The sequence below is a fragment of the Symphalangus syndactylus genome, chromosome 7, assembly GCF_028878055.3.
Source record: "Symphalangus syndactylus isolate Jambi chromosome 7, NHGRI_mSymSyn1-v2.1_pri, whole genome shotgun sequence".
NCBI lineage: Eukaryota > Metazoa > Chordata > Mammalia > Primates > Hylobatidae > Symphalangus > Symphalangus syndactylus.
The window spans coordinates 94743468-94770564 of record NC_072429.2 but is presented as its reverse complement, the minus strand read 5'-3'; the positions used below and the strand labels follow the sequence as shown (position 1 = coordinate 94770564).

The window sequence follows — 27097 nt, the reverse complement described above, 5'->3', positions numbered from 1 at the left end:
ACTCTTTGGAGAACAGTACAGGAAAAAGTGCTGGTGTTCTAAAAAGAGTCCTGGATTCGTGATTGGGGGCTGGGGCTCTCAACTTGATGAACTACACAAGCTTCAGTAAGTCTCTTACCAGTTTCTACAGCCATAGTTCTTCATCTCTAAAAGAAAGGGCTGGACCATGTGATTTTTATAGTCCTGTCCTGCCTTCATGAGCTATGATTGTAACATGTACACTGTAAATGTGGCAAGATTCCAAGAAAGGAATACAACCACATAAACATATGGGACTGTCATTGTGCCTGGATCACCACCACCACCACCATTCAGGCATCATGATTTTTGACCTGAATACTTTTTGGTATTCAAGAATATTTTATTGAAATACATGTATTTCTTGAAAGCTTAAGCCTGGAATCAATTCACTCTTGGAGAGGTAGATATTAGGCATTAATTGACAGTTAGCCAAGAGAAAGACACACTGGGAACATGATGATTCTAGAAAGAGAAGGCAAAGAGGAAAAATATAAATTTTAACTATTTCAGAATTTTTCCTTCCTTGGAGGCCTGTTAAACATCGGAATAGGCACACCAGGAACTTATAGAATCAACTTTTCATATGGTGCTTTAAAATCTCCTTCACAGGGAGGGATAGCGTTAGGAGAAATACCTAATGTAGATGACGGGTTGATGGGTGCAGCAAACCACCATGGCACATGTATACCTATGTAACAAACCTGTACATTCTGCACATGTATCCCAGAACTTAAAGTATAATAATAAAAAAATTAAAAATTAAAAAAAATCTCCCTCGCATATTAGTCCTTTAATAAAATAGCTTAGCAAATTCTAATCTTTACTGAAACAGTCTTATCTAAGGAAAAAAATAAAGTGAGAAATTCAGGACGGCTCACATGATACAGCTGGAGAGGTAGAATCAAAAGGACTAATAAAACATTCCCCTTGACATTTCTGTAAATAAACAAAAAACCACACTCAGTTATGCTTATTAACAAAGTCTATGCAGTGAAATGAAAAAGCCAAAATTGTCAACAAAGCTGTCTAAAAAAGTTTTGTCTTTAAGCATATATTTTGCAAGTGGATTTTTTTGGAAAATTTTTATTAAATCTGTGTACTTTTTATTGTGGTCAAATAGCTACAACGTAAAGTTGACCATCTTAACCATTTTTAAAGTGTACAGTTCCGTGCCTTAGGTACATTCACCCTGTTGTGTAACCATCAGTTCTGTCCGTCTTCAGAACTTTTTCATCTTCCCAAATTGAAACTTTGTACTCATTAAATACGAATTCCCCATTTCCTCCTCCCGCAGCCCCTGGCAACCACTATCCTACTTTCCATCTGTGTACTTTGTATTTAAGATCAACTTATTATAACTTGCAGCTGTGATATTTCATAATCTTAGCACTTGAGAAGAAAAGTCATGGAAAGGTTTTTTTGAGAAAGGTAGGGTTTATCCTGACTTTTCAAACTCTTAAATCCCATACTTACTCATTTCAAAATAAAGTTTCAACCATTTCTAAGACTTAAAGTATTTATTTAATTAATTCTAAATAAATAGGCAACAAATTTGTGGGGTTTTTTTATTCCTAGAAACAGACATATCAAAGTACTGTTGTAAAAAAAGCACATACAATGGTTACATTAATCATTTTTATTTGAGTAGAATATATTGAAACTACTCCACACAGGCATATGCCCTAAATATTAACATAAAATATACAAAAATTTAAAATTATCGAGAAAGCATTTGACACGTTTGATTGAAAGTTAATTGCTCTTTTCCATTTCTCTCATGAGTAAAACCTGGTAAGTTAACTAATAGACAAGAGAGCAATAAACAACAGATACTGTTATCATTTTGCTAATACTATTTGGAGCTCTGAAGTAAAAATAGATTATGATAAATTGATAGTAAATGTGACATTCTCAGTGTATGTAAATAAACCCTGAATTTGAGAACCTCTGTTTTCCCAGAGCCCTAGCAAATACACTTTTAACAGAGATCTCATGTAAAGTAGCCATATGCTTATAATTATCCAAACATTGTAGATCCCCTGTGTGAAATTTCACATCTTTATTGCCTCTATTTTAATGTTTACAAAGTTGGTAGTAATTTTTCAAACCAAATCTGATCCTAAACAGGAAAGACAATTTCCTATATGATTGTTATTCTCTATGCTAGACTTGGCAATGATCAAATCATTCCTAGAATTTAATCATCTTTACTCTCATAAGCATCCTAGACGCTCATTTGAGAAGGCACTTCGTCCGTTCAATTTAAGTGTCCCAATACCTATTAGCAAACTGCAATGTGTTTTTAATCTAGAATATTTGGACAAACATAAAACACGCCAAATCATTACAGAAGAAAAGTGTTGCCCCAAATTCACAGTGAAATAGAGGAAAAACTCACTGTGTTAAACAAACAGTCATTTTAGAGAAGTTACTTAACGAAAAAAAAAATTAAGGGAATATAAAAGCTAGTTAAACTAAAATTTTTAAAGTGTAACTCCAAAATGAAAGTATCAAGATTGAGAACTACTAAAATTAAAGAATTCTTCAATATTTTAAAAATCCAAATAATTGACTAATTAATAATCACCATATTTAGTTAGATCTGTGGTAAGAATTTATATGTGTTATTGTATAGTCTGCACAGAAAACTTAGAGGGACATATTTTCATCTCTATCTGAGGTGACAAAACTCACAGTAGAAGATTTTGAATTCACGTAGCTAGGAAGTGACGGAGCTGAGATCCGAACCCATGGCTCTAAGCCCCTCATTTAACATCCATAGTGTATAAGAAGATGTCTGCAGTCGACTTCATTCTGATGACGTTTCTGTCTTCCTTTCAGATTATAAACAGGCCCAATTCCACTTACTTTTAGAGATCAAGCCAGATTAGCTACATTTGGCCTGGTATGGCTGTAGGCAATTAAATACACCTGGTTCACATGGAGAATGAAAATTATTTGCTCATTAGGAATGAGAATCATTAATTTGAAAATAAAGTTGCATACTATGCATTTCCTTTACAGCTTTCCCTTTAAAATCAAAGCGTTTCTTGAAGTTCTTGGCAGGTAACTTGCCCCTGTTTCATGGTATAGGCCAGAGGGGCTCAAATCTTGGTGTTCATCAGAATTCCTTCAGGGCTTGTCAAAACACAGATTGCTGGGCCTTAGCAACAGAGTTTCTGATTCTGAATCTGAGTGAGGCCTAAGAATTAGCATTTCTAACAAGTTTTCAGGTGATGCTGATACAGCTGCTCGAGGGGCCACACTTTGAGAACCACTGGTGTTGGCAAACTACAAGATGGTTGGACATCTATGTGCCCTGCAGTGGAACCAAAGAAGGGCAGTGACTGGGTTGCTTTGATTCCCCCAGTGAGTGTTGGTGCTTCTTTCAATATCCAGAACTAAAATGCCAATTCCTACCAACCTCAGTGCTGTCATTCGGTGGCACGCATGGGACCAACTGAATCTCTGATTTGCCTTTCACTGAGACCCCGTTCAGCTGATGGTTGGGGGAAGCTGAGACCCAGAGTATTCTGTCATCTGGCACAATTCATTTCATTTAACTTCTCTGTAAATTATTCTGCCAAGGAAACAAACAAATAAACAAAAGAAAGGGAATAATCAGTCTCAATATAAATTAGGGAAAACAGAGGGTATTAATAGGGCTGGTACCTCCCAGTCTAAGAGATAAGGAGAAGCTGTATTTTATGTGTATCTGTCACAGTTTTTTTTTTTTTTTTTTTTTGCCTCTTCTTCCATAGAGTCTTTACTTTTCCTCCTGCTGCTCAAGACTTCACGCATTTTTCACCCTGACCACCCTTTGAGGAACACTACCCAGTACTCTAAGCCAATAGCTTTCATTTTCTTTTCTTTTTTTGAGGGACCTTTTTGCAGATGAAATTTATGAGGCTGTCAAAAACAGATACAAGCAGGACTGCTCAGGCTGAAGCAAGTGTGGGTAACCTGAGGAGCACCTGATTGGTTTCTTCCTTATTCTTGCCAGAGGCTCTTGGAGTGCAAAGGAACAGAATTTAAAACCCAGCCCTTTCTGTCTTCTTATAATCAAAATCCACCAGTCTTAAGTCTCATTACTTTTAGACCAAATAGGTGTCAGCTAGCCAGTCTTTTAGGATTATTAGTTTATTTGGAATAGTCTAATAGCGGTAGTAAAATATGAGTAGGGATCCTACTAGATAATGTTTGTGTTTCAACAGGGGTCTTATAAAGAAAGTACCTTAAAGAAGTGACTTTATTTTTGCAAAATTTCAGGTGCTAAGACATCTTTCTAGAGTCTATTTCCAGAGCCCCTTAAAGCATGGTTACTTCACAGCGAGGTACAGTCCATACCAAAGTCCAGCATCCTCAGTCGTTGTTATAAAAGTTGTCTTTGAAGTGACCCCTGAATGAAAAATAAAATAATAAAAGATATAAACTCTTCTGCTTATTTAAGAGAATCTTCTCTCCCTAGATCATTGTAAAATAATAATTTTAAAACAATACCAGCACGGATTTGAGATAACAGGACAATTCTATTTGCTTTTGGTCCTGTATCTCTGGGTAGACAGATCTCTCATTTATGGATGTTTTGTTGCCAAATGATACACATACCTTAGACATGACTCTCTGATTATGTGAATAGATGCCACTATCCCTTGCTCAACTTTGAAAGTAGCTGTAAGCATGCTCCTGTCCAGTATTGTTTTGGTTCTCCACAGGTAACTCCGTCGGCGTCCACAGGGGGGCAGGAGATACCATACTGCACAGTTGTACGTCTTTCCATCTGGTGTAGAAAAATCTAACCACTACAAGAATGCCGCGGTGCCCACATCAGACCTTCTCAATTCATCTCAAGAAACTTTCACTTTTCTAACATTTTTCACAGATAAAGTTGTTTAAGAAATTACTAGAACATCTAAGATTAGACCGAAAATTTAAATTCTATAGCACTAGTTCAAAGACTCAAAATGTTCCCTGAAGATCTTAAAAGCAGATTTGGACTTGTGGTTTGCTCTTTGTATCTTTATTTTTCACACACACACACACACACACACACACACACACACACACACACACACACACACACTGAGAGAGAGAAAGAGAGCGTGAGTGCAAAGGCTTTGGTTTGGTCTCCACATTGGGGTGGATTCCTATCTGAAACTATCTGAAATTTACCCACTGGAGAGGAAGAGATTGGACACTATATACTACCGTGGGTCATTGTCATGATATTTGAAATATTTTTTTTAATACAGGAGAAGCATTCGCTTAGGAGTCAGAATGTCTTGGCTCCTAATCCTAGTTGTATTTCTGACTAGTTTAAAACCTCGGGCTCTCTCCACTGAGTTTGTCTGCACCTCTGTTTCCTCACCTGTAAAATGATCGCTGCAGCTCTTTCAGGCAAAGGCCAGCTAGAGCTTTTCTTGCAAAGACCTGAGGCTGATAGCAATGACGGAGGGTAATGTCAGCCCCAGGGGAATCCTGAAGGACAACAGACCACGGCCTTTGTGGTCCCTGTTTCAGTGTCATTTACTGTTCTGTGTGGCTCCGTCTAGCAGGCTGAGAGGTCCTAAACCACAGCAATAGGCTCATTACTTTGTTTCCTGTTTACTGATAACTTGCAGCAGATAATAATTGCTATGGGCAAAATGAAGAGAGAACACATAGAGTTGCCTCTGCAGGCAGGAAACATACAGTACTTATTGGATGGAGGGTCTGAAACTACAAAACTATGAATCATTGTTAACCAGGCACCACACTGATAGAAATTAAAATATTGATAACACAAACCACAAGTGTTGTTTCCTGGGGAAGGGATGGAAATAGAACACAAGGAGGGCACTTTCCTGGATGACACTTGAGAGGCAGACATACAGAGCAAGACACAGGGCAGGCCAAAAAAGACCACTTACATCCCACGGGCGACAGGTAGGCAGAGGGGCAATGTTCCTTCTGCAAATGAGAAATGGGGAGTTTTGAGTCTGTGGTTTTGCAGAGATGGCATTTGCAGGCCAGCAGACGGGCAGTGAAGGGGGGACATGGGGGAGAGACATTGAAGGCAGTGGATTTGGTTGTAAAATGTTAGGTGACAAGGGAGGAATCCAACATAATATCTATCCCTGGATTGCAATCATATGAAAAGGATATGTGCATAACAAATAAAGAAGGAGTGGAAGGGAACCCAAAAGGTAAAAACATTTGGATTTGTTGTAGTGGCAAAACTCTGAGAAATAATTTTTTCTTTCAGTTTCATCTCCTTTTATTTTATTGTAAATATTAATAAGCCATTTTAAAGCACAGAGAGAGGAAGGAAGAAAATGTTATAGTAAAAGCACCTTCAAGTATAAGGTCTCAGAACTTGACAACCATGAAACCAAAACTAGGGGACATAAGTAGAATTGGGATAGGACCAGAAGGGGCATCCATGGAGACCAAGGGGAGAGCAGCCAAGCTCAATAGCCCAGTGGTTAAGAGCCCAGACTCTGGAGTAGTGTGACCCTGGGCCTCAGTTTCCCTATCTGTAAAATAGGAATAATACAGCACTAATTTCAATAGGATTGCTGTGAAGATTAAGTAAAATAATATTGGTGAAGGGCTTCAAACCATGACTGACACACAAGTTCTCTGTGGGTGCTTGCCATTAACTGGAGGAGGCCAGTGTCCAGGGTGGAGGGCATATCCCAGACCTTAAGGAAGTTAAAGGATGAGGGGAGCAGGGCAGCAAAACTCCCTCCCCCTGCAGGCTGTCATGTGAGTGGTCCCTGCAGGACAGAAGAGGTGATGAAAAAGCGAAAGGAAGAAGGGGGAAGAAAGTGAGAGGGAGGAGATTAGAGAGACTGGGAACACACGCAGAAAGCAGCATGGCGGAGGAAGAAGCCACCACAGATCAAGTGAAACCATAAAGAGAAGAAAAAAGCCAGAACTGAAATAGAGAAGTTGGGCCAGGAATGACTGTCTATGCTGTAGTGGGAAGACTCTTGGTCTTGGGATGGGAGCCTGGGTTCTGTCCCTTGCTGCATAACCTCTTGGCAGAGTGGCCTTGGAGAAGTCACTTATCTCCATTGAGTCTTTTTTTTTTTCCATCCGTGAAGGTGAAAATAGTCAACGCCAACCTCACAAAGCTGTTGGCACGATTAAAGGAGGGTACTTTATGGTTGGTGCCTGAGCACCCAATCAGTACTGAGGGAAACTCTTCTGCCCATAGCAGTCCAGGACAGAGCACTGTGGCAGACAGAAGCAGCGCTACGCCGCCTCGCCTTTCAGCGTGCAGGCCCAGGAATGAGCGAGGCAGTGGGCGGGGAAGACAGGCACGGGGAATCTGGGGACAGATAAAGGAAACTCGTGATGGGGCGAGGCTGGGCTGAAGAGAAACAGATTGGGGTAGAGCTGCAAAGGGAGGGGTCCACTGGAAGGCGAGGGGGGAGGCCGGGAAGAGAGAGGGTGGGAAGGCAGTGTGAGATGAGAGGGCAGTGTGAGAAGAAAAGCAGGCTGGGGAAAGAGGGATTGGAATGCAGAAGGAACTTGGGGAAGGAGGAAGTCCTGCAGGCGGGAGGGAAAGAAGAGAGGGAAAATGGGGATGCAGTGGAGGCGGGGGACAGGCCGCGAGAGGGAGAGGATCCCGGTAGCAGACGAAGAAGTGGAGCAACTAAAGCCTGCGTCAGAAGAGGTTGGGGACTGCGAGAGGAGAGGCTGGGGCCTGCAGGGGAGCGCAGCAGCTTTTAGCATCGATCCAAACTCTAAAGACTCGTGGCCTTTGCCTGACCTCGACGGTCGGGAATAGACGCCTGTCTTTGTGGAGAGCGATACCCCACCGAGAAAACGGGGCTGTTCCGAGCTGGGCCCTGCGCCTGGCCTACGGCGAGGCTTTTCTGGCTCCGGGCTGGCCCCTGAGGGGCGCAAACGGCAGGCCTGGCAGTTGGGGCCGAGGAGGGAAGGTACCACCGCCCCGAGGCAGCGCGCAGCCTGCAGCAGAGGCGCCTGCTCCAAGCCGTCTCTGGGGGCGCCGCCGCCGCTTCCCTCCTCCGGGGCCGCTCGCTCCCAGGAAAGTGGAGGCGGCTGGCGAGGACCGAGAGCCGGGGCCGCGCTGCTGAGGGACCACACCTCCGGGAGTTCGAGGGGGACCCTGGAGCGGCGGGCCAGCCTTTGCTCCCCGGCCACTGGCCGGCCGCGCCCGCCTTCGCCCGGTCAGCGCTTGCGGCCCGCGCGGCGCGCACCGCCAGGCAACACCGCGCGCGTCCCGCGGGGGCGCTGCGTCTTCCTGCCACACCGGCGCACCGCGGCCCCTCTCCCCCACACCTCCGGCCCGCACCACCCGGCTCTCCTCCCACCCTCCCCATCCCTCCTCTGCCCTCCCTCTCCATTCCTCCCCTCCCGGCGAGGGGCGGGAGGGGGCGTGGCGGGGCCGGGGTTTGTGTGGCTGGGACCCGGCTCCTCGCACTCCGAGTCCGCCCGAGGAGCCGGGCCCCGGCCGCTGTCCAGCCGCTCCGTGCCCCGCGCGTCCTGCGCCGCTGCCACCGCCTCTTGGGGAGACGCAGCCACTTGCCCGCCATGGATACTCCCAGGGTCCTGCTCTCGGCCGTCTTCCTCATCAGTTTTCTGTGGGATTTGCCCGGTTTCCAGCAGGCTTCTATCTCATCCTCCTCGTCGTCCGCCGAGCTGGGCTCCACCAAGGGCATGCGGAGCCGCAAGGAAGGCAAGATGCAGCGGGCGCCGCGCGAGAGTGACGCGGCCCGGGAGGGCCAGGAACCACAGCCGCCGCCTCAGGACAAACCCCGGGCTCAGCAGCCCCGGGCGCAGGAGCCGCCAGGCAGGGGTCCGCGCGTGGTGCCCCACGAGTACATGCTGTCAATCTACAGGACTTACTCCATCGCTGAGAAGCTGGGCATCAATGCCAGCTTTTTCCAGTCTTCCAAGTCGGCTAATACGATCACCAGCTTTGTAGACAGGGGACTAGGTAAGTGGCAAAGAAGACGCTCGACTCCCCTCCCGCTGGAGCTCCGCAGCCAGGGCTCTCTTCCCGCCGGAGGCTGCATTTGTGAATTCCCTTCCCGCTCTGGACACTTCCCTTTTACTTTTCTTAAATTGTTTTTCTCAAGCCCGAGTAAGTTTCTGAATGCGGCTGCAGATTCTATTCCAGTCTCTAAACCTCCCTCTCTTTTCCCCCCTTTCTTTTTCTCTCCCTTCTTTCCTTCTTCCTCTTTTGCAGAAGGCAGCGTGGTTGCCCCTTGTCTGGTGGCTGGTGGGGGAAACGTGGAGGACGGGAGGCAGCAGGCAGATGAACCCGGCTGGAGAGGGGTCGGGATGGGGACTGATGGAATCGGTGTCTCGGGATACTGAGTTCGCAGTCTAAGGCCTGAGCTGCTGGGGCAGATCTAGGGTATGAGGGAGCCTTGGAAAGCCCTGGGCAAAGCTGGCACTAGGGAGTCCCACAGTCTGAGGAACTAGTCCGCGAGCGGCGTCGGGCAGCCCCCTGGACCTGACGCCGCGCGGGTTTTCCGTTGGTCCCTGCTCTGGGTGCGGGGATGGTCAGCCGGGCTGGAGCCCTGCTCCCTCCGGCTTTTTTGCTCCAGCGTGGTGCTCCCGGCTGCTCCGAGGCCTCAACACCAGTGGTTTCTGCAGATGCGGCGGCAGCAGTTGGGCGGGCCGGGACAGGGACGGCTAAGTTCGGAGGTTGTGGGTACTTAATACACAAAGGTATATGGGTATGTCCATCCACCTTTCTCAGCCAGGCGACGTTCCTCTCTCTGCGCTATTCCTGGGCGCTGGTGGGGGTCGGGGAAATCCCTGGTACCCTCTGTGGGAACGCCTGCATGTGTGGGTGTCTGCGGAAACCCTTGCGGCCCCTTCTTGCCACCGGCGTTGATCTGCAGCGTGGCCAGTGCCCTCAAGAAAATCTCACACCACCTCTGGTCCCAGAAATTAGGGAAGGATCCACAGGCATCGGAAACTCAGCTCCTAAAGGAGAGAGACAATAATGTGGAAGGAGGCAGGAAAGGAAGGGAGAAAAAGGAAAGGAAGGGAGAAAAAGGAAAGGAAGCGGAAAGAGAAGGAAGGAAGAAAATGAGGGGATAAAAGAGATTTAGGCAGATATCCACTCCCCCATCCTCTCTAGACTTAGCTCCATAACTTTGACCTGCTCCGAGTTATGTGGGGATGCCCGGAAACCTTGCAGCGCTGGGGTTCGGGGTTCGGAAGCTGCTTCAGTCACTGCTACCCTGGGTGCTCGCACATCTCCTAAGCTTTTTAGAGCAGGCTAACGGCCCCCCGCCCCCAGCCCCGAGCTCTTCCCCGGCTCCAGTCCCCACCTCTCACTCATAGTTGCGTTCCTTGCTCGAGGGTCCTGCCCGCGCCGGGTTCGCCGCTGCAGCCCGAGGTCAGCGAGGTTCATGAGCTGCTGAAAGGTCCAGAGGGCAAATTAACGCCGGGTATTTTATGATGATTTTAGGACTACTAAAGTCACCTTTGCAAAGACACGTGGCTTCTTCGTAGTAGCGCAACTGAGTCCCTGGCCTCCGTGCTGCCCGTGCAGCTCGCCAACCCTCCCCACGACGCACGCCTTGCTACAGTTGTTTCTGTCCCTCCAAGTCCTTTGTTAATCTTGCACTTTCTCTACTACAATTGCGGAAGGAGGCTAAGGAAGCTCAGAGAAGACTGCTCAAGAGGCCCTTCCTCAAGAGAAGAAGTCCCAGAGGCCTAGGCTGGCCGGCGGTTGGGCGCGGATTTTCTTTGCCCGGGAATGAAGTGGCAAGAATCTCTGCCCCTCCCCCAAGTGGGCACCCTAACTGGTTCGCTGCGCCCTGTGAGTTTGGCACAGGACCAAAAGACCCTGCGGGCTGTTCGGAGGTGTCTCCGGAAGCCTGTGGCATTCAGACAAGGGTTGGGGAAAAGTCTTGGGGGGCCCCAAATCCGGCGTAGACGCGAAACCACTTTACCCTGGTTTGCCCTGTAGCCTCCCCACCCCCATCCCCGCCACTGCGCTGTGAGCCCCCGATCCTGGAGATAGAGGAGGGATTGCATGTGCACCCAGTCTGGGGAGGCCTCTGTTCTCGAACTAATGCCTCCAGACTAGCAGGACCGAGATCCACAAGTACCGCTACAACCCCGGAATGCGGTGGAGGGCAGGGGATGCGAGCGGTCCACAGTGGGAGGAGACGCTGCATGACCACCTGGACGGCAGCTTCAAAGGCGCGGTCTCCTCCGTGTCTCCGGGTTCTCAGAAAATGCGAAGAAAGGCAGTTCGTTGACTGGGAAGGCGGTGCGGCTTGTCGCACGCCGCACGGGGGTGAAGGAGTGCGGAGTCGCGGGCGGGAGGGGTGCGCAGAGGAGGGGGTGCGTTGCTGGCTGCAGCCCCAGCTTGATAAAGGGAAAACCTCACTTTCCCTCTCACTGATTTTGATTTGATGTGTCACCGGCGGTGACCTCAGGCTGGACCTTCCGGGGCTTGCTTAGCATCGGGCCCCTGATTGGAGTGTTTCAACTCAGCGATCTAATTGAGGGTTCATGTCATAACACATCAAACGGTGTCTCGTCTCCCGTGATGGAAGGGACCCGCCAGCCGCGCATCTCTGGCTCCTGGCAAGGACTTCCGCCCCTCTCACGTGGGGCTCTTAACCGCGCCAAACCCCCTAAGGTCCCCTCCCCCAACGCGTGGACTGCCTGGCGAGGAGGAAAGAGCAGCGGCCCGCCTAGAGCTGGGCCAGCAGCGCTAACTTGGCGCCTTGCCTAAGGGATGTTTAAATCGCCGTCGAGTGGGGCTGGCCTGGCTCGGTGGAGCCGGGGGTCCCCCAAGGGGAGGAGCGAAGAAAAGGAAAGGAGCCCCGAAGCCAGTCCAGGAGGCGTGGGCGACTTGCTCATTTACAGTATCTGTAAAAAGCCTTCCTTACCCCGGAAACCCCAAAGTTACACCTGAAGCCTATGGTTGAGAGTGGGAGAGCAGGCATAAACTCTGCCCAAAGTGAATGAAGGACGCTTTAGGTTTATAAAGAAAGCAAGTTCTGTACTACCCCATCCCAGACCACTTCTCCCTATCCTCCAGGAGGAGAACTTATTGGAAAAAAAAAACAAAACTAAAACAGGTCCCTTCTTTCAGTATGCTCTCCAGACACCTAGGAGTAATAATAGTAACCACGATTTATTGAAAATTTACTGTGTACCAAGTATTGCACTAAAATTTGTTACATGAATTATGTCGCTTAGTTATCACAACCACTTCCTAGAAAACGCTATCATCACCACGTTTTACAGGTGAAGTAAAGAAGACAGAGGAGTTAAGCAAGTTGCTGGAGGTCACACAGCTATTGAGAGGTGGGGCTGATATAAGATTCGAGACCCTCCATGTTTAACTAGAGCACTGTATAGATAGTTTCAGTGGTGAGGTGGTTTCTAGTGGATGGTGACAAGAAGCAGAAGTCAAAAACTGGAAAGATTTTCCCCCAGTCTAATATTTGTCTGCAGTCACTTAAGACCTAGTTAGGAGTGTGAGTGAAACTAGATGTGAGGGTCTGAATTTTGGTGTGCTTTGCTTCCTCCTGTTTTTATTTTAGCAGAGGCACAAACCATATTATCCCTGATTTTTAAAAATGCTCTTATATTGTGCTTTAAAAATGATGTTGGATCCATAAAGGTGAGAAGGTGTGTGCCTGTGTGTTTCAGTGCCATCATGGGATGAGAATGGACAAGGTTGGATATGGTGAAATTACAATTTGCTCATGAAATAACTCATTAAAAGGCTACTAGTACTGGGGCCCTGGACCCCCAGCCCTGGGGCCTGGGAAAGCCAGACAATTAGTTCTATGAATTCAGCAGGCCTGAGAGATAGAGGGGAGGGAGGAAGGGGGGGGAAGAGAGAGAGAGAGAAAGAGACTGACTGATTCAGACTTTCAGTTTATGCAGTGAAAAGTGCCTCATAATTCTAACAAGGAGAAAAAACAACTCTCAAGAATGAGAACCGAAATGAGTCTAAGACTATTGCTGTGAGTTAGGTTTCCAGATGGCTTTGAAATAAGAATACCCTTTACTTTTTTCTTGTTGTAATAATATTCTCAAAAAGGAGGCAGTAAGGAACAGATAAAAACCAAAACGAGATGAGAACATCCTTGAAGAACTTGATGCCCTAGAAATCACTCTCAGGACAGTTTGCCACTGATTGTTTATTGGCTTCTCCGTTCACCTTCTGGGTCGTGATTATCAAAGGGCAGAGCAGGACCATTCCGGGAATAGCCCGGCTGCGAGGAGGGCATTCAGAGAGTTACATAGTTCCCTCGCGATTGCAGTTCATCGGGTACCTCATGTTATGCAAAACAGCGGGTTTCTGGGTGGACCTGGGCCGCAGAGTGGTGTAATCAACTCAGCAGTGCTTTTGCCGGTACCCTGTTGTCGTTGGCAAACCGAAAATGAAATATAAGCAGGGAAGTATTTTAATGGGGACGGAGGGAATTCACAACTGTTAATTATTTGGTGACCTTGTATTCGATTTGTTTGAGTCCCTTATAAAAACACTAATGCAGACCAGACGGCCAAATGAGGAAGCTAGGCAGAAGGTTCCAATCTGGGCTTTATTTGCCCGGAAAGAGGGAACAGCCTTGGAAAAGGCTTGCTAAGGGTTCAAGTGTGTGCGTGTGAGGGTGCGCCTGCATGAGCGCGGGCACGGGGTTTGCGCCACTGTCCTGGTTCAGGGTCCTCCTCCAGCAAGGTGAACTGGAAGGTCCTGCAAAAAGCCCGGGGATAAGGGAAAGAAGCCTTAAATTAGAAGTTTGTTTTGCTCTTCTTGTTCGAATAACTAAGGCATGTTTAAGGCCACAGACCAAACTCTTAGCCACTGACTTGCTGTTGAACATCAGTTACTGTAGTTCCAATCCTTAAGGCCTTAAGGTCTGCCTTACAGGGAAAAGCAAGAAGATTCTTAAAAGAAAGAAAGACCACCTAGTATGCTCTACAGCGAGAGCGCAGGTTGCGCAGGGATTCTTGGCGAGTTTCCTTGGCAAAGGAGGCTAATCTGAGACGGACATAGCGTTTTCCTCAACGCGGAGGCTCTCGGGCCTCTGGGAGTTTGCGCGGTGGAGTTGCCGATGGGGGAGGGGATCTAAAAACGTGCTCAAACATCCTTGTGGTTTCTGCGCATTAAAAGAAAAAAGTCACTCAGACCACAGATCACGACAGGCCTGGCGAATCCCCCTTCTCCACCCTCCCTACCCCCCAATTGAATCAGGACTTAAAAGCTTCTCTTTCCGACCGGAGAGGATGCGTGTCACCTGGACCCGCGGGGAACGCAGGGCACTGCATCGGAGGCCCTAACACCACATGTTTTTCTTAGCTGGAGTCCTTGAGGTTCTTCCACACCTCCTCGAAAGTGGTGACGTCTTTCTGGGGCTGTGGCGGAGAAGGAAGAAGGGAATGAGATGCAGAGGTGGGGAGGAAGATGGTATGATAGAAATAGGGCAGAACGAGAACTTTTGTTTCCTGCTAGGACTACTGCGTGCACCAAAGGCCCTAGAGCAAATCAACAGTAATCCCTGGGGGCTTTTAAGTAAAAGGAAAGGCATCAGTTCGATAACCCCTCGGGTATTGAATAACCCGGGTCAAACGACGCTCTTTGGACCAGGGGACTGAATCGAGCCGAGCCCTCGAGGTGTGGAATGCCGGAATGTGGATTCACCGCGCCATTCCGTTGCTTGACATCCCTCCATCCCCCACCCCAAGGCCTGGCTGTTTATTTTTAAGCTCAAAGTCGGTTAAATAGTATCTCCTGTTTACAGTAATTAAATAAGTCCTCCTTGGACTAATGGGTTCCAGGGTTGCAGTTCTCTGCCTTCTAAGACAGTCCATTAGAATTGCTGGCGACTGAGGGTTGGGTCCACTTGGGGTGAGTGGCTGCAAGAGCTTGGAAGGGGCGGGCGGCGGGCGGCGCTGGACAAGGTTCCTAGGGAAGAGCGCGCGGCGGCGCTAGTGGCCCAGGCGCCTGGGGGCGGGGCACGGTTTAGGGACCGGAGAGTGGGCGTGAAAGAGGCCAGGGGCGGGCCTCTAGCCCAGGCTGGTTTAGCTTGGGGAGAAGGGCAGAGGACGGGAACAGGGGCTGCGCGGGGGATTGGCTTTAGTGGGGTGCAGAGGGCATCCCTTAATAACGTAGGAGCCCAGGGGAATCGGTGCGACTGCTTTACAAACCTGGCTTCCAGACAAATTGGTCCAGCCTCCCACTCCGCTTCCCACCCAGCCCACTGCCGCTCCGAAGCTCAGTGTGGAGGGAAATTGACTAGGAATAGACTAGGGCCCGCGAATCTCATTTTGCTAAATTGTTTCGAAAGTCAGACCTAAATGAACTCCGCAGACAGAGATTGCGGCTCTCCCTTCCTCCCAGACTGCACCCGGCCCAGCACCTTAAAGAGCACAGCACAGCGGTTTCTCCTGGGCAGGACCCCTGGGTGCTGAGTCCAATATCCTCCCCGCGACTACAAGCCAGTTTGAACCCTCGCCCCCACCTGCAAGCTCAGAACTGGTCAGGGAGCGGAAGTCACATAACATGAACACCCTTCCTTCTACTTTTGATCTCAAAACTGAAGCCATGCAGCCCGATCATATTCCAGCTCCGATGGCAGCTTGAGGATTCCTCCCTTTCCGCTCCCCTAGCCTTCTTGGAGGACCTGGTTGCTCCCCTGGGCTCCGGGGTGACTTACCGGTCGACAGTGCAGGGAAGGCCGCCCCTAGCCAACCTCCCAGGTCTGAGCCCCAGGGGAAGGGCAGGCCGCGTGCGCGCGGCAGTGAGATGGGGAGGGAGGGCGCAGCGCGGGAACAGTACCAGAGCTTCGGTTTGGGTTTCATCTGCAGCGACGTCAAATTAAGATTTGAGCCGCTGTGGTCGGGAGCCCAGAATGGGACCCCGTTGAAAAGAGAAGCACAGTGAAGTGTCCTTGATCGCAGCTTTGCCTCTCTGGCCCCTCAAGAGAGCAGGCGGCCATCAGGGTCATTAACTAAGTTCAGGAAAACTGCTTTGTAAATGAATCTGTTTCATCCTCTAGAGACAAAAGGAGTTTCCCTAAAGCGCAGTGGAGCTCCTGATGCGGTGAGCAGCACTCACGGGAGAGGGCTCCTCTCCAGCCAGCACTGCTTGTCAGAAACAGGCACCCTGGGGTTAGAGCTAAGGCCACTAAAGGCGGTGCTGAGGCCCCGAGGTGAGGGGTGCAAAGCTGTTTTCAGTTGGGTGGGATTGGAGGATCCCCTTTCTTTTCTTTCTCTCCACTCTCATTCATTTGCCTCACCTTGAGCCGCAGCTTGCTGTGCCCATACTGGGATTTCTCCCAGGGATCCAGGCAGGCCACTAGACCCACTTAACTTGTGGAGTCTAAAGGCCCAGGTTCCTCAGGAAGAGAAGGGCCTGGGTCTGGAGGCCTGAGGGAAAGAGTGGAAAAGCCTCTCCAAGACTCCGTGGAAGACTTGCCTTGGACCCCTCTGGTCTTTGGAAGGAGAAATATAGGGCAAGCTATTGGGGAGGGCACTGGGGAAGCCAAGAGACATGAGAAAAGCTGGACTGGTGAATGTGTGATGAGAAGGAACACACACTGAAGACAGAACCGCCGACGAAACCTTCAAAAGTGACAAGCACCATAAGCCTAGCCTCATGCTGCAGCCCAAGGGGGCCTCCATTGCAGCCCTCCCCATCAATATGTGTCTGGCCCTTTGCACAGTGAAGATCAGTAACATCTGCCTCCTTATCCCCACCCCAGACTGGCCCTGTGGTCAGTTCATGCCCCCACCAAAGGACACCAAAGTGGGGAAAGAAATGAATTCTCAGGCCTCTCAGGGCTGCACTGCCAGCCAGGGAGTCATTTGGGTTAGCACAAGGGCTGTCACTGGCCTTGACCCCTGCAGAAGAGGAAACCTGCAAGAAGGGCTGGATCCTTGATGTAGCTGGGGTGGAGGTCGTCTGTTCACCTGGCACTGTGGGAGGGACAGCAGTGGTGACAGGGCCTCACAGGACTGAGAAGAATTGGGATGATGAGATGAGGCTGCAGCCTCCATGAGCCTTGACTTTCACTTGACTTCCGATAAGCAGGAACTGGAAGCGTCTTTATCTTTCCCATGCTTCCTAGCACCTTTCCTCCACTCACTTCTGGAATCTTGTGGAGAGAACTGGACCACAAGGACTGAAAGTCCAGAGAACTGGATTTCAAAGGAAGTCAAGAGGAGGACAGGTGCACCTTCCCCTAGAAGATGTAAGTAGTCACAGAAATATTGGCTGCATTCATTGGACGTTTCTACGTACCATGCACATCCCTGAGTACTTTGACTCTGACCTTTACAATGATCCTGCAAGGTACAGGTGGTTCTCTCATTTTAGAGCTGAGGCATATGAGGCTGGGAGAGATTATGTGACCCAGTCTAACCAAGGTCACCCAGCCGCTAAGTCACAGATCAGGACTCAAATTTATGTCTCTTAGACTTTAAATTCCTATGCTCATTCCACATCATAAGTAGTGACTGACATTTGCGTTCAGAAGTCTTTCTCTCACACCTTATCTCATTTGCACCCCTCTGTGGCCCTGTTAAGTTTCCTCCTAAATTCTCTTCCACAAGTCCAATCATCGACATTTCTTCTGCTGAAGGAATGACTGCTGTAGTTCTGCTGAAGTGAGTGACTCTTGCCGTCCAGGGATTCATGCCCTCCCTCCAGGCATGGGCAGCATGGAAGAGTTTCTCAGGATTTCTACAAGGCACAGAGATCAGGGCTGAGATGTCTAGGGTGGTGGCACAGATACTGGAGCCAGACTGCCCACTCTACTACTTAGTATCTTGAGCCAGTTACTCAAGTTGTCTCTTTTAGTTTAGAATGATGGCTGTCTCAGAAGTGGTTTTGAGGATTAAATGAGTTACTACAAGTTAAGAATTTAGATCATGCCCAGCACAGATCTAGTGCCACACCAGCGTTTGCTCTTACGATTATTATGCTGGGGGGTCAGGCATGAGTACTGGGGTTAAGAAAAAGCGCCCCGGAAAGGGTGAGTTGTATGGACTGCTTCCCGAACTTACATCTCAGTAAGAATGCTAGCAATGTGTCAGCAGCTTGCAAAGCTCAGATCTCAACAGAGGCCCGACTCAGGATGAGTATCTCCTCAGGGAGACGCCCAGGAGATCCTGTATTCCAGAAAGAGGGTACATAGTTGGCACACAGATTCCCCTTAAAGCCCTTCACACTCCAGGAGGAGGGGTTGGTGGCTCATTTTAAATCACCCAGTGCACCTGGCTCTATTTCCAACCTGATGGACTTTGTCCCCTCAGTGCAATGCTGAAGGTGAGAGACCTAGTTGAGAAAATGACTCCAAGCCCAGTCATGAATTTTGAGCTTGGAGGTCTTCTTTGTAGAAAAGAAAAGGAGAGAAGAGGAAAGGGAAGGGAAGGGAGGGGAGGGGAGGGGAGGGAAGGGAAGGGAAGGAAGGAAGGGAAGGAAGGGAAGCGAAGAAAAGAAATCCTGGAGGAACCCAGCCCACCTTGATTACATTAATGATGAAGGTATGTCCTATTTCCTGGCTCCCTGCCCAAACAGGACCCTGGTAGAGCGGCATGGCTGCAGGACTGGGGTCAGGGCACTTGGAATTAGGACCTTCAACACCTGTCCCTTGCGCTGCAGGACTGGGGTCAGGGCACTTGGAATTAGGACCTTCAACACCTGTCCCTTGCTAGTTTCAAGACAATGGGCAAGATACCTCTTAGAGCTTCAGTTTCTTCATCTATAAGTGAGTATCACAGTAGGCCTGACCTTAGACGTTCGCTGTGAAGATTCAGTGAGAGAGGCCATCAAAGCTCTGAGCACGTGCCTAGCACAAAGTTGGTGCCCTACAAGCGCTCAATGCTGCTCCTGGCTCTAAAATGAGGGGATAAGGGAAAGGCGCCTAGAGTTTATCTTGCAAAGATGGGTGATTCTCCCTGCCTGGGGGTTGGGGATGGGAACGCCCACTATCTTCTAGACTTTCTGGACAGTGGCCTAGTCGCGGGGCCTGTGCCACCGGAGAACATGGCTGGGAGGCGTGGCGGGACGCCTGGTGAGTAGCTATGCGGGGTCACTGCGTACTCAGAGATGTGAGCCAGGTGCGCGCGGAGGAATCCCGTGGAGCCCAAAGTCAGCCGTACCAAGAATCCTGCAAGTCCGGGGAGTTGGAGCCGTGGGTGCACAGCCAGGCGAGTGACAAAATCCAACTAGGACTTTCAAAAGGGACCTCAAGCTGAGTATATATCTCAGAGATGTCTTGGGAAAATGCAATGCCGGGCCCTTCCCACCTCCAACCAAAGAAGTTTCTGGTTTTTGGAAACCCTCTACGGGCTAGCCCAAGGAAGTAGCCCCCAGCAGAAGGCTCTGGGGCTGGAGTGGGCAGGCGCACAGAGTCCTGCAGCTACGTGTCCCTCCCTCATGCCGCCCTCCTGCGGCTCAGGTTCCCCGGGTGTCTGGCCTTTGGCGTTGCGGGCATCTTTTCCTTTCCGCTCTGGAGTTTGCCACTCCAACTTTCTCCAGCCACCTACGGTGACCGTGGACAGATGCCCTTTTCCTTTCTAGGCCAGTTTTCTCATTTAAAATGGGTGCAATGGTAATTACCTTGCAAATAGGTACCATTCCTTCCCTTGGTTTCTTTTTTTTTTAATTAAAATTTTATTTTTTACCTTATATTCACCCTAACTGAAAATTTGTACCCTTTGACCAACATCTCCCTTCTTTTAAATTTTTCCTAAATTCTACACCAGAAATATATATTTGAGGTGCTTTCAGCCTTTTACCAACTCGTTGACCATTATGAAGGAGTATCTTCTAACATGCCACGGTTTGTTCCTTCTTATTTTTCTCTCTTCCCCCTCCTTTCTCTACGCAGCTGCCAGGGAACGAAGATAAGCCCAAATCCAGCAATTGTAACTGGAAATGTTTATATGTCTAATATTCAGCAAACACTGTTAACAGATGTGTGAATAAGCTGTAACAAACCAGGTTGATGCAAAGTAAAAGGGAAATAAAAAACTCCCACCATATATTTCTGGTCAATTTCAATTTAAGGGCCCAAAGCATAGGATTCACTTCCAGGATGTGGGAAAGTGCCACAGATTTTGAAGTGACAAGTGCATGTTTTTTTAGTCAAAGGGGTGGGAGAGAGGATCATTTGATGACACCAGTCTTCATTTATACAAGACTTAATGGGAGAGGAGACTTGTGGAAGGGAGCATGAAGGGCTGGCTTTTTGCCCATAGATGGCTCATGGCAGCTGAGCCAGGCTCTGTGATGCCAGGTCAGCAGGCAGCAGGCAAAGTGTCTTCAGGGTAACAGTGCATGGTGTTGTATTCACTCCCCAGGTTGGATGCCTCCTCTGAGCTATTTCTGTGATGCAGGTTTAGACAGGTAGGGAATGTGGTCTGCAGGGGAGCTGCATAGAGGAGCCACCTTCTTGGACCTTCTGTTTAGGAGTTAGAGGTTCTGGAGACCCAGAACCAAGAGAATTTGTGGCTGAAAGGATAAAAAAATGGGGGTGGCTTTGGGGGCCACGAATGGGCTGGGAAAGGTAGAATTGACCTGGTGCTGGTGAGTACCGCCTTAGATGCTGCCGTGAGCCCTGTGCTTTGCAGCACCTTGTTTGGTGCTCCTCCCTACTCAGTGGTGAATTCAAAGAACCTAGAGGACAACCCCCAGTTAGATCAGTGGTTCTTAGAGTAATTCCTTGGACCAGCAGAATCAGCATCATCTGGGAGCTTACTAGAAATACAAATTCTAGACCCTACCACAAGCCTCTAGAGCCAGAGAGAATTTGCATTTCTAGCAAGTGCCTATGTGATGCTGATGATACAGATTTAAAGACCACTGCAGATTTAGTGGCTTTGAGAGTCACTATTCCAGACCAAGCTCCAGATACCTGGGCCATAGAATTCTTGCCCAAATATCCCTGAGCTCACTTGCAGGGTCTGGACAGCTTCTTCATCCATTCAGTTCCCCCGAAGGTAGATCACACCACTGATGTGTGCACCTGTGAAACTGTGCACAGCTTTAGGCTGTGAGCTGGGATGGCCACATGCTCACAGGTGAGGCCCCTTGAAGTAGGTGATGGAGCTAGTGTGGAAAGAGAAGAGAGAAGAAGCTGAAGTCCCATTTGCATTCTTGCAATGAAACCTGGAAAGGGTAGGGGTGGGCTGGTCTTGCTGGAAAGATCATCAGAAATCCTAAGGCTGCAGAATCAGTAAGAGATCTTTCTCTACAGATGCTTGCCTCAGTTTTAACTCAGCTGTGCAAATTAATCATTTATTAGCCCACACACTTTTTTTAAAAGAGTAAAAACAAAAGCAGGCTGATTTCCCCCATATTGCGTGAGAGAGAAATAAATCATAATTCTTTACACCTGCCTAATGCACTCCAGCCAGTGGCAAACCATCTCAAGAGTTGTGTAAGCAAAGATGGAAATGATTTCCTAAGGGAGCCTAGATTTTATCCCTAGCAAGCCCTGCAAATAATTTGGACTCTTTTCCCCTTATACACTGGCCACTTCTGGTTACTTTTAGACTCTAGTACCTGGACTACAGTGGAGAGGCAGTGGGGCTTAGGGGTTAAATGCTCCAACTCTGAATTAAATAGACATAAGTATGGCTCTTAGCCTCACCACTTTCTGGCTGTCTGACTTTTGGCAATACCTTAATTTCTCCAATCCTTGGTTTTCTCATCTGCAAAATGGGAATAATACAAGTAATTACCTTTCAGAACTGTTCTGTGCAAGTGGATATAGATTAGAAATATGTTATTCCTAACAACATTTAGCTAGTGCAGCAAGTGCCTTAGATTTGCTGCTCTCATCTCATCCCTAGTTTGGGGAGACAGGCAGGAAGCCAAGCCTAAGGCAGTATGTCCAGAGATCTGGGTGGAGGCTGAGCATTGTCAGACACAGGTTTCTTTGAAGGAGAAGAAAGTGTGCTGAATTCTCCCTGATTTTAATGTGACCCTGGTCTGTTTGAAGGTCTTGGCTTCCATAAATCAACTGCCTGCAGCAGCTTTTCCCTTTTCACCTCTCTAACCCTTCCCACACCCCATCTCAGGTTGGGGCATGTGTGTAAGAGTGAACCAGCCAGTGCTACGGTCAGCCCCGAGTACAAACTGGGTGTGGCTGAGGCTCCAGAGCCAGTGCCCCCGGGCTACATCTGGACTGGTAGAGAGGGTTGGATGCTGGGCCCAGTGACACTTTTACTATTGAAATCGACCCAAACTTTACTAGCTTCTGGGGAAGGCTGAGGGCTTTGGGGATTTTTGTATTTGCTGGGTTGTAAATATTTTATGGGAAGGCAGCCCAGGAAAAGCTGGTTAGCTTTCCGCCTTGCACATTGAAGTGGAGTTGGCTTCATGCACAAATGTGTCAAAAAAGAAGTCCAGTTTTGCTTTGGTTCTGAAGAATTTGCCTTAGATTTTAAAAGCCTGTTACACTCCCCTACCTCACCTGTCCTAAATTTCTTTTTCTCATTGATGACCAAACCTTTTATCTTCAGGAATAGTTGCAAAGCGAGAGAATTTTAGATTGGGAGTGGGAGGAGAGATGGGAAAGTCTCTCTCTCTCTCTCTCTCTCTCTCTCTCTCTGTGTGTGTGTGTATGTGTGTGTGTGTGTGTATCTAATTGTCCCTGGCTTAGGTTTTCTGCCTTCCAGGTATATATTTTTCTCATTGACTGCAAGATGTTCTCAATGGACAGATGCAAGGTGTGTGTGTTTGTTCATTTGTCACCCCCTGCCCCCAATACTTCTGAAACTTCATTGCTCTTTTGTTTGTTGTTTAATGATTGGTGAATAAATAAATAAATCTCTCACCAGCTCTTCATTCTGCCTGCACTGTGTTGGACCCACCAAAACCGCCTGATGGGCAGCAATGTTACCCCAGACTAGTGAGTCTAAACTAGAACTGCACCTTTAAATCATCTTGGAGTAAAAAAAAAAAAAAAAAAGCAAACAATAAAAACCCCATGCCCAGTCCTGTCCTTAGACAGTGATTCAATAGGCTGAATCAAGCCCTGGCCCTGGCTGTTTTTCAGTTCTCCAGGACATTTTAGTGGGCCAGATTAAGACTCGCTGTCGTAGAAGTTTCCCACTTACCTGACCGGCGTGTGCTCCAGGTCAGGAACCGCCCTAGGCATTGAGGGGAGCAAGGTGGACAATGACATGGGCCTAGCTCCTGTGGGTTGGTGGAGGCAGACAGAGTGTTGCTGGGAAGGGCAGACTAATAAGGAGATAAAAATAAACAAGGTAATTGTAGATAATCCTAAGTACTTGGAAGATAATCAAGCCAGTCCTGTGATAGGGACCTGGAGAGCCTACTTTAGATCAGGGTGGTCAGGGATGGCTACTTGGAGGAGGTGACATTTGAGACATGAACGAGAACGAGCCAGCCCAGCCTGGAGGAGATGTGGAGGAAGCGCGGCCCAGGCTCGAGACCACAAACGGCACATTAGTGGTTACGAAGCCTTTTGGGGGGAAAACCCGGTAGGCCGCCGCCGCCTCGCCAGCAGCCACCGACTTCCGCCCTGAGAGTCCGGAGCTGACGCGGAGGAGGGGGCCTGCCCTGGCGCGCCCCCTTCCCTGCGCCATGCACCAGCCAGATGGGGAGCCGGGGTGGTCAGGCCCCGGGCCGGGCAAGCTGGACTCCCCGGCCGACCTGCCCCCACTCCCCGCCCTTTTCCTCCCGGGGCGGCCGAAGAGCACCGGGCTGATCTCCCCCTTAAGTGAAACTGACTGTAATTATTTTTTATCTCGCAGACGATCTCTCGCACACTCCTCTCCGGAGACAGAAGTATTTGTTTGATGTGTCCATGCTCTCAGACAAAGAAGAGCTGGTGGGCGCGGAGCTGCGGCTCTTTCGCCAGGCGCCCTCAGCGCCCTGGGGGCCACCAGCCGGGCCGCTCCACGTGCAGCTCTTCCCTTGCCTTTCGCCCCAGCTGCTGGACGCGCGGACCCTGGACCCGCAGGGGGCGCCGCCGGCCGGCTGGGAAGTCTTCGACGTGTGGCAGGGCCTGCGCCACCAGCCCTGGAAGCAGCTGTGCTTGGAGCTGCGGGCCGCATGGGGGGAGCCGGAAGCCGGGGAGGCCGAGGCGCGCGCGCGGGGACCCCAGCAACCGCCGCCCCCGGACCTGTGGAGTCTGGGCTTCGGCCGGAGGGTGCGGCCTCCCCAGGAGCGGGCCCTGCTCGTGGTATTCACCAGATCCCAGCGCAAGAACCTGTTTGCAGAGATGCGCGAGCAGCTGGGCTCGGCCGAGGCTGCGGGCCCGGGCGCGGGCGCCGAGGGGTCGTGGCCGCCGCCGTCGGGCGCCCCGGACGCCGGGCCTTGGCTGCCCTCGCCCGGCCGCCGGCGGCGGCGCACGGCCTTCGCCAGTCGCCATGGTAAGCGGCACGGCAAGAAGTCCAGGCTACGCTGCAGCAAGAAGCCCCTGCACGTGAACTTCAAGGAGCTGGGCTGGGACGACTGGATTATCGCGCCCCTAGAGTACGAGGCCTATCACTGCGAGGGTGTATGCGACTTCCCGCTGCGCTCGCACCTGGAACCCACCAACCACGCCATCATCCAGACGCTGATGAACTCCATGGATCCCGGCTCCACCCCGCCTAGCTGCTGCGTGCCCACCAAATTGACTCCCATCAGCATCCTATACATCGACGCGGGCAATAATGTGGTCTACAAGCAGTACGAGGACATGGTGGTGGAGTCGTGCGGCTGCAGGTAGCGGTGCCTTTCCCGCCGCCTTGGCCCGGAACCGAGGCGGGCCAAGGTCCGCCTTGCAGGGGAGGCCTGGCTGCAGAGAGGCGGAGGAGGAAGCTGGCGCTGAGGGAGGCTGAGGGTGAGGGAACAGCCTGGACGTGAGAGCCGGTGGGAGAGGAGGGAGCGCAGCCTTCCCAGTACCTTCTACCTGCCAGCCCAGAGGGAGATATGGATTTTCACACCTTGCCTGGCCACCCTGGAAAAACAAGCCAAGGAGGATTTCTTTTGTTCTGTTTTTTTTTTTTTTTTCTCTCTCTCTCTCTCTATTACTGTGGCTTTGGATTTCCTTATGTGTCTTACAGGCTTTGATAGAAGGGGGAGGGGAGGAAAGATGCATACCCGTTTCTCAACTGCTCCATGGATTGAAAAAATAACAGTTTAAAAAGGGAAACAATATGGGAGGAAGAATCACCGCTGACCGCATCTTGATTTGGCTGGTTTTTACATGTGTAAAGAAGGCGGGGTCTCTGGCCATGTCATAGCCCGTGTCTTGTGCCCTCTCACACAGAAAGTGTTAGATAGGGAAATTGGCAAAAGGAATAGTTAAGTCAGGAATGGTCCTGCCTGTAGGAGAGCTTTGAGAGAGGTGGGCCCGCGGTCACCCATTTGTGTACTCTGTGAGTTTACCAGCTCTGTCCTGGCCTCTTTCGGTACCAGGAACTGGCAACCTTCATCTCACTCCTGAGGGCCCAGGTCTCTGCCTTCATTGTTGCTTTTTCTGGTGGGGGCAAGGGGAACTGGTATGGATGGAATGACAAGAATTAGTCCAAATGGAACCCCCTGAAGGATAGTGAGAAACCACAAGGCCTGCCTCTGACTGGGGCTGACGCGGAGCTGCATTAGCCCAGGCTGGAGGTAGCCCACCCAAACGCCCTTTCTGATTCTAATTGATTTCTTTCAACAGAATTTGCCAAAATTCAGTCATGCCCTTCTGAGGGGAAGATGATTTCCCAGTTCAAAAAAATGGGCAGGAGTGGGGCACACAACAACATAAGAGCTACAAAGGAGGGAATAGAAACCAAGAAGTAGAAGGAGTCCCATCAGGAGGGAAGATGGTGGGCCTCAGGGAGGATGAGGATCAAGGGACAGGCCAGGAGCCAGGAGTGGGGAAGGGAGGGATGAAAGGGGACACAAGTCCCTGTCTCTGAAGTTTCTTTAAAATCTAAGTTCCCTCCCCTCTCTTTGACATTCCTGAAAGATTACCAGCCAGCAATAGCCCAGGGCTCCCCCAAAAGAATTGTTTCAGATTGTAATTATCAGTTAGGCAATGTTTTTAAAACTTAGTAATGAGAAACTGTGAAAAGAGCCAAGTGTTACATTGAGCTTGGGGTGGGAGATGGGGAACAGGCAGTGAGGAAGGAGACAGGGGTGGAATTCATCTTCTGGGAGGAAGCTGGAGAGAGCACAGTGAAATTGAAATATCCATTCCCAGATAGTCAAAAACATGAACTTTCCCCCAGCCTGCACCAGTATTGTTTTCAAACATTGCCCATGAATAGGCCCTTTGAAGAGTTAGCTTCCTCCTCATCTTTGACTATAAAATTGTTTAATCAATGGAATTTGTACCAGCCCTTAAAAAAAGTTTTAGTTTTTCCTAAGTGATTTTGCTCTCTTCCAATCTAAACCTGTTGCTTGTTTGGTTCAGAGAACTACAAACTGTCAAAGAAAGGGTGGGGATGATAAGAAATGCTAATATAAAAATGCTAAGTGAAAAAAAGACTTGGCCAGGAGAAATAATTTAAAATGCACATTTGCTTTGGATGCACTGTTGTTTTGTTAAGGCTGTATATATTTGTTTATTTAAGGTGACTGAAAGTGCAAAGAGGAAATGGACAGCATGCAATTCATCCTAATGTACAAAACGTTATATGCACTCAAATGTTATAATTTCTAATATTTTTAAAGTTTATATTCGAGTTGTACAAAGTTAAGCATTAATCAGATATTTCATTTTTTCATAGTTATCATTTTCTCAAATATTATTACAAAATTTTAAGTCTGTCTAATGGAGAGTTTTTTTTAAACTGTCTACCTCATATAATACAAGTATTTACAACACTAAAGTTACCAGAGGTCAATGAATAATCAAAACATTTTTTACGGTACACCTTTCCTGGATGATATGCAATCGAATGCTATATTATTAAACGCATTTTTCTCCTTAATAACTCAGCCTGGTTTATATGGATGGATTTAGACAAATCCTTTTCTCACAGAATTATTGTCAGAGGTAGTTTGTTCCAGTATGGGACTGAATGTCTGAAAACAAACTGATGATTTTAAAAATCTATCATTTAGTGCATTACACTTTTTCTTCATAACTCTTCAATAACTCCTTTT

At 48.9% G+C, this 27097-nt stretch overlaps 1 protein-coding gene and 1 long non-coding RNA gene across 2 annotated transcripts; one reads left to right on the top strand and one right to left on the bottom strand.

The window, feature by feature from the left end:
- Positions 1–8451: 8451 nt before the first annotated feature.
- Positions 8452–26584, top strand: GDF6 (growth differentiation factor 6). The gene is made up of 2 exons (XM_055284849.2): positions 8452–8971; positions 23761–26584. The coding sequence occupies exons 1-2, from the start codon at positions 8566–8568 to the stop codon at positions 24720–24722; spliced, it is 1368 nt and encodes a 455-aa protein (XP_055140824.1). The 5' UTR covers positions 8452–8565; the 3' UTR covers positions 24723–26584.
- On the bottom strand, positions 19901–23866 carry LOC129485849 (uncharacterized). The gene is made up of 5 exons (XR_010121817.1): positions 23738–23866; positions 23101–23224; positions 21661–21690; positions 20932–21085; positions 19901–20488 (listed from the first exon to the last, which is right to left on the bottom strand). It is a non-coding gene; the product is annotated as an uncharacterized lncRNA (long non-coding RNA).
- Positions 26585–27097: the final 513 nt, after the last annotated feature.

Excerpts from the sequence above, each read along its gene's own strand:
- GDF6 (XM_055284849.2), top strand. The coding sequence starts at position 8,566 with ATGGATACTCCCAGGGTCCTGCTCTCGGCCGTCTTCCTCATCAGTTTT. Across the intron at positions 8,972-23,760 it reads CTTTGTAGACAGGGGACTAG|ACGATCTCTCGCACACTCCT; the intron begins GTAAGTGGCAAA and ends TTTATCTCGCAG.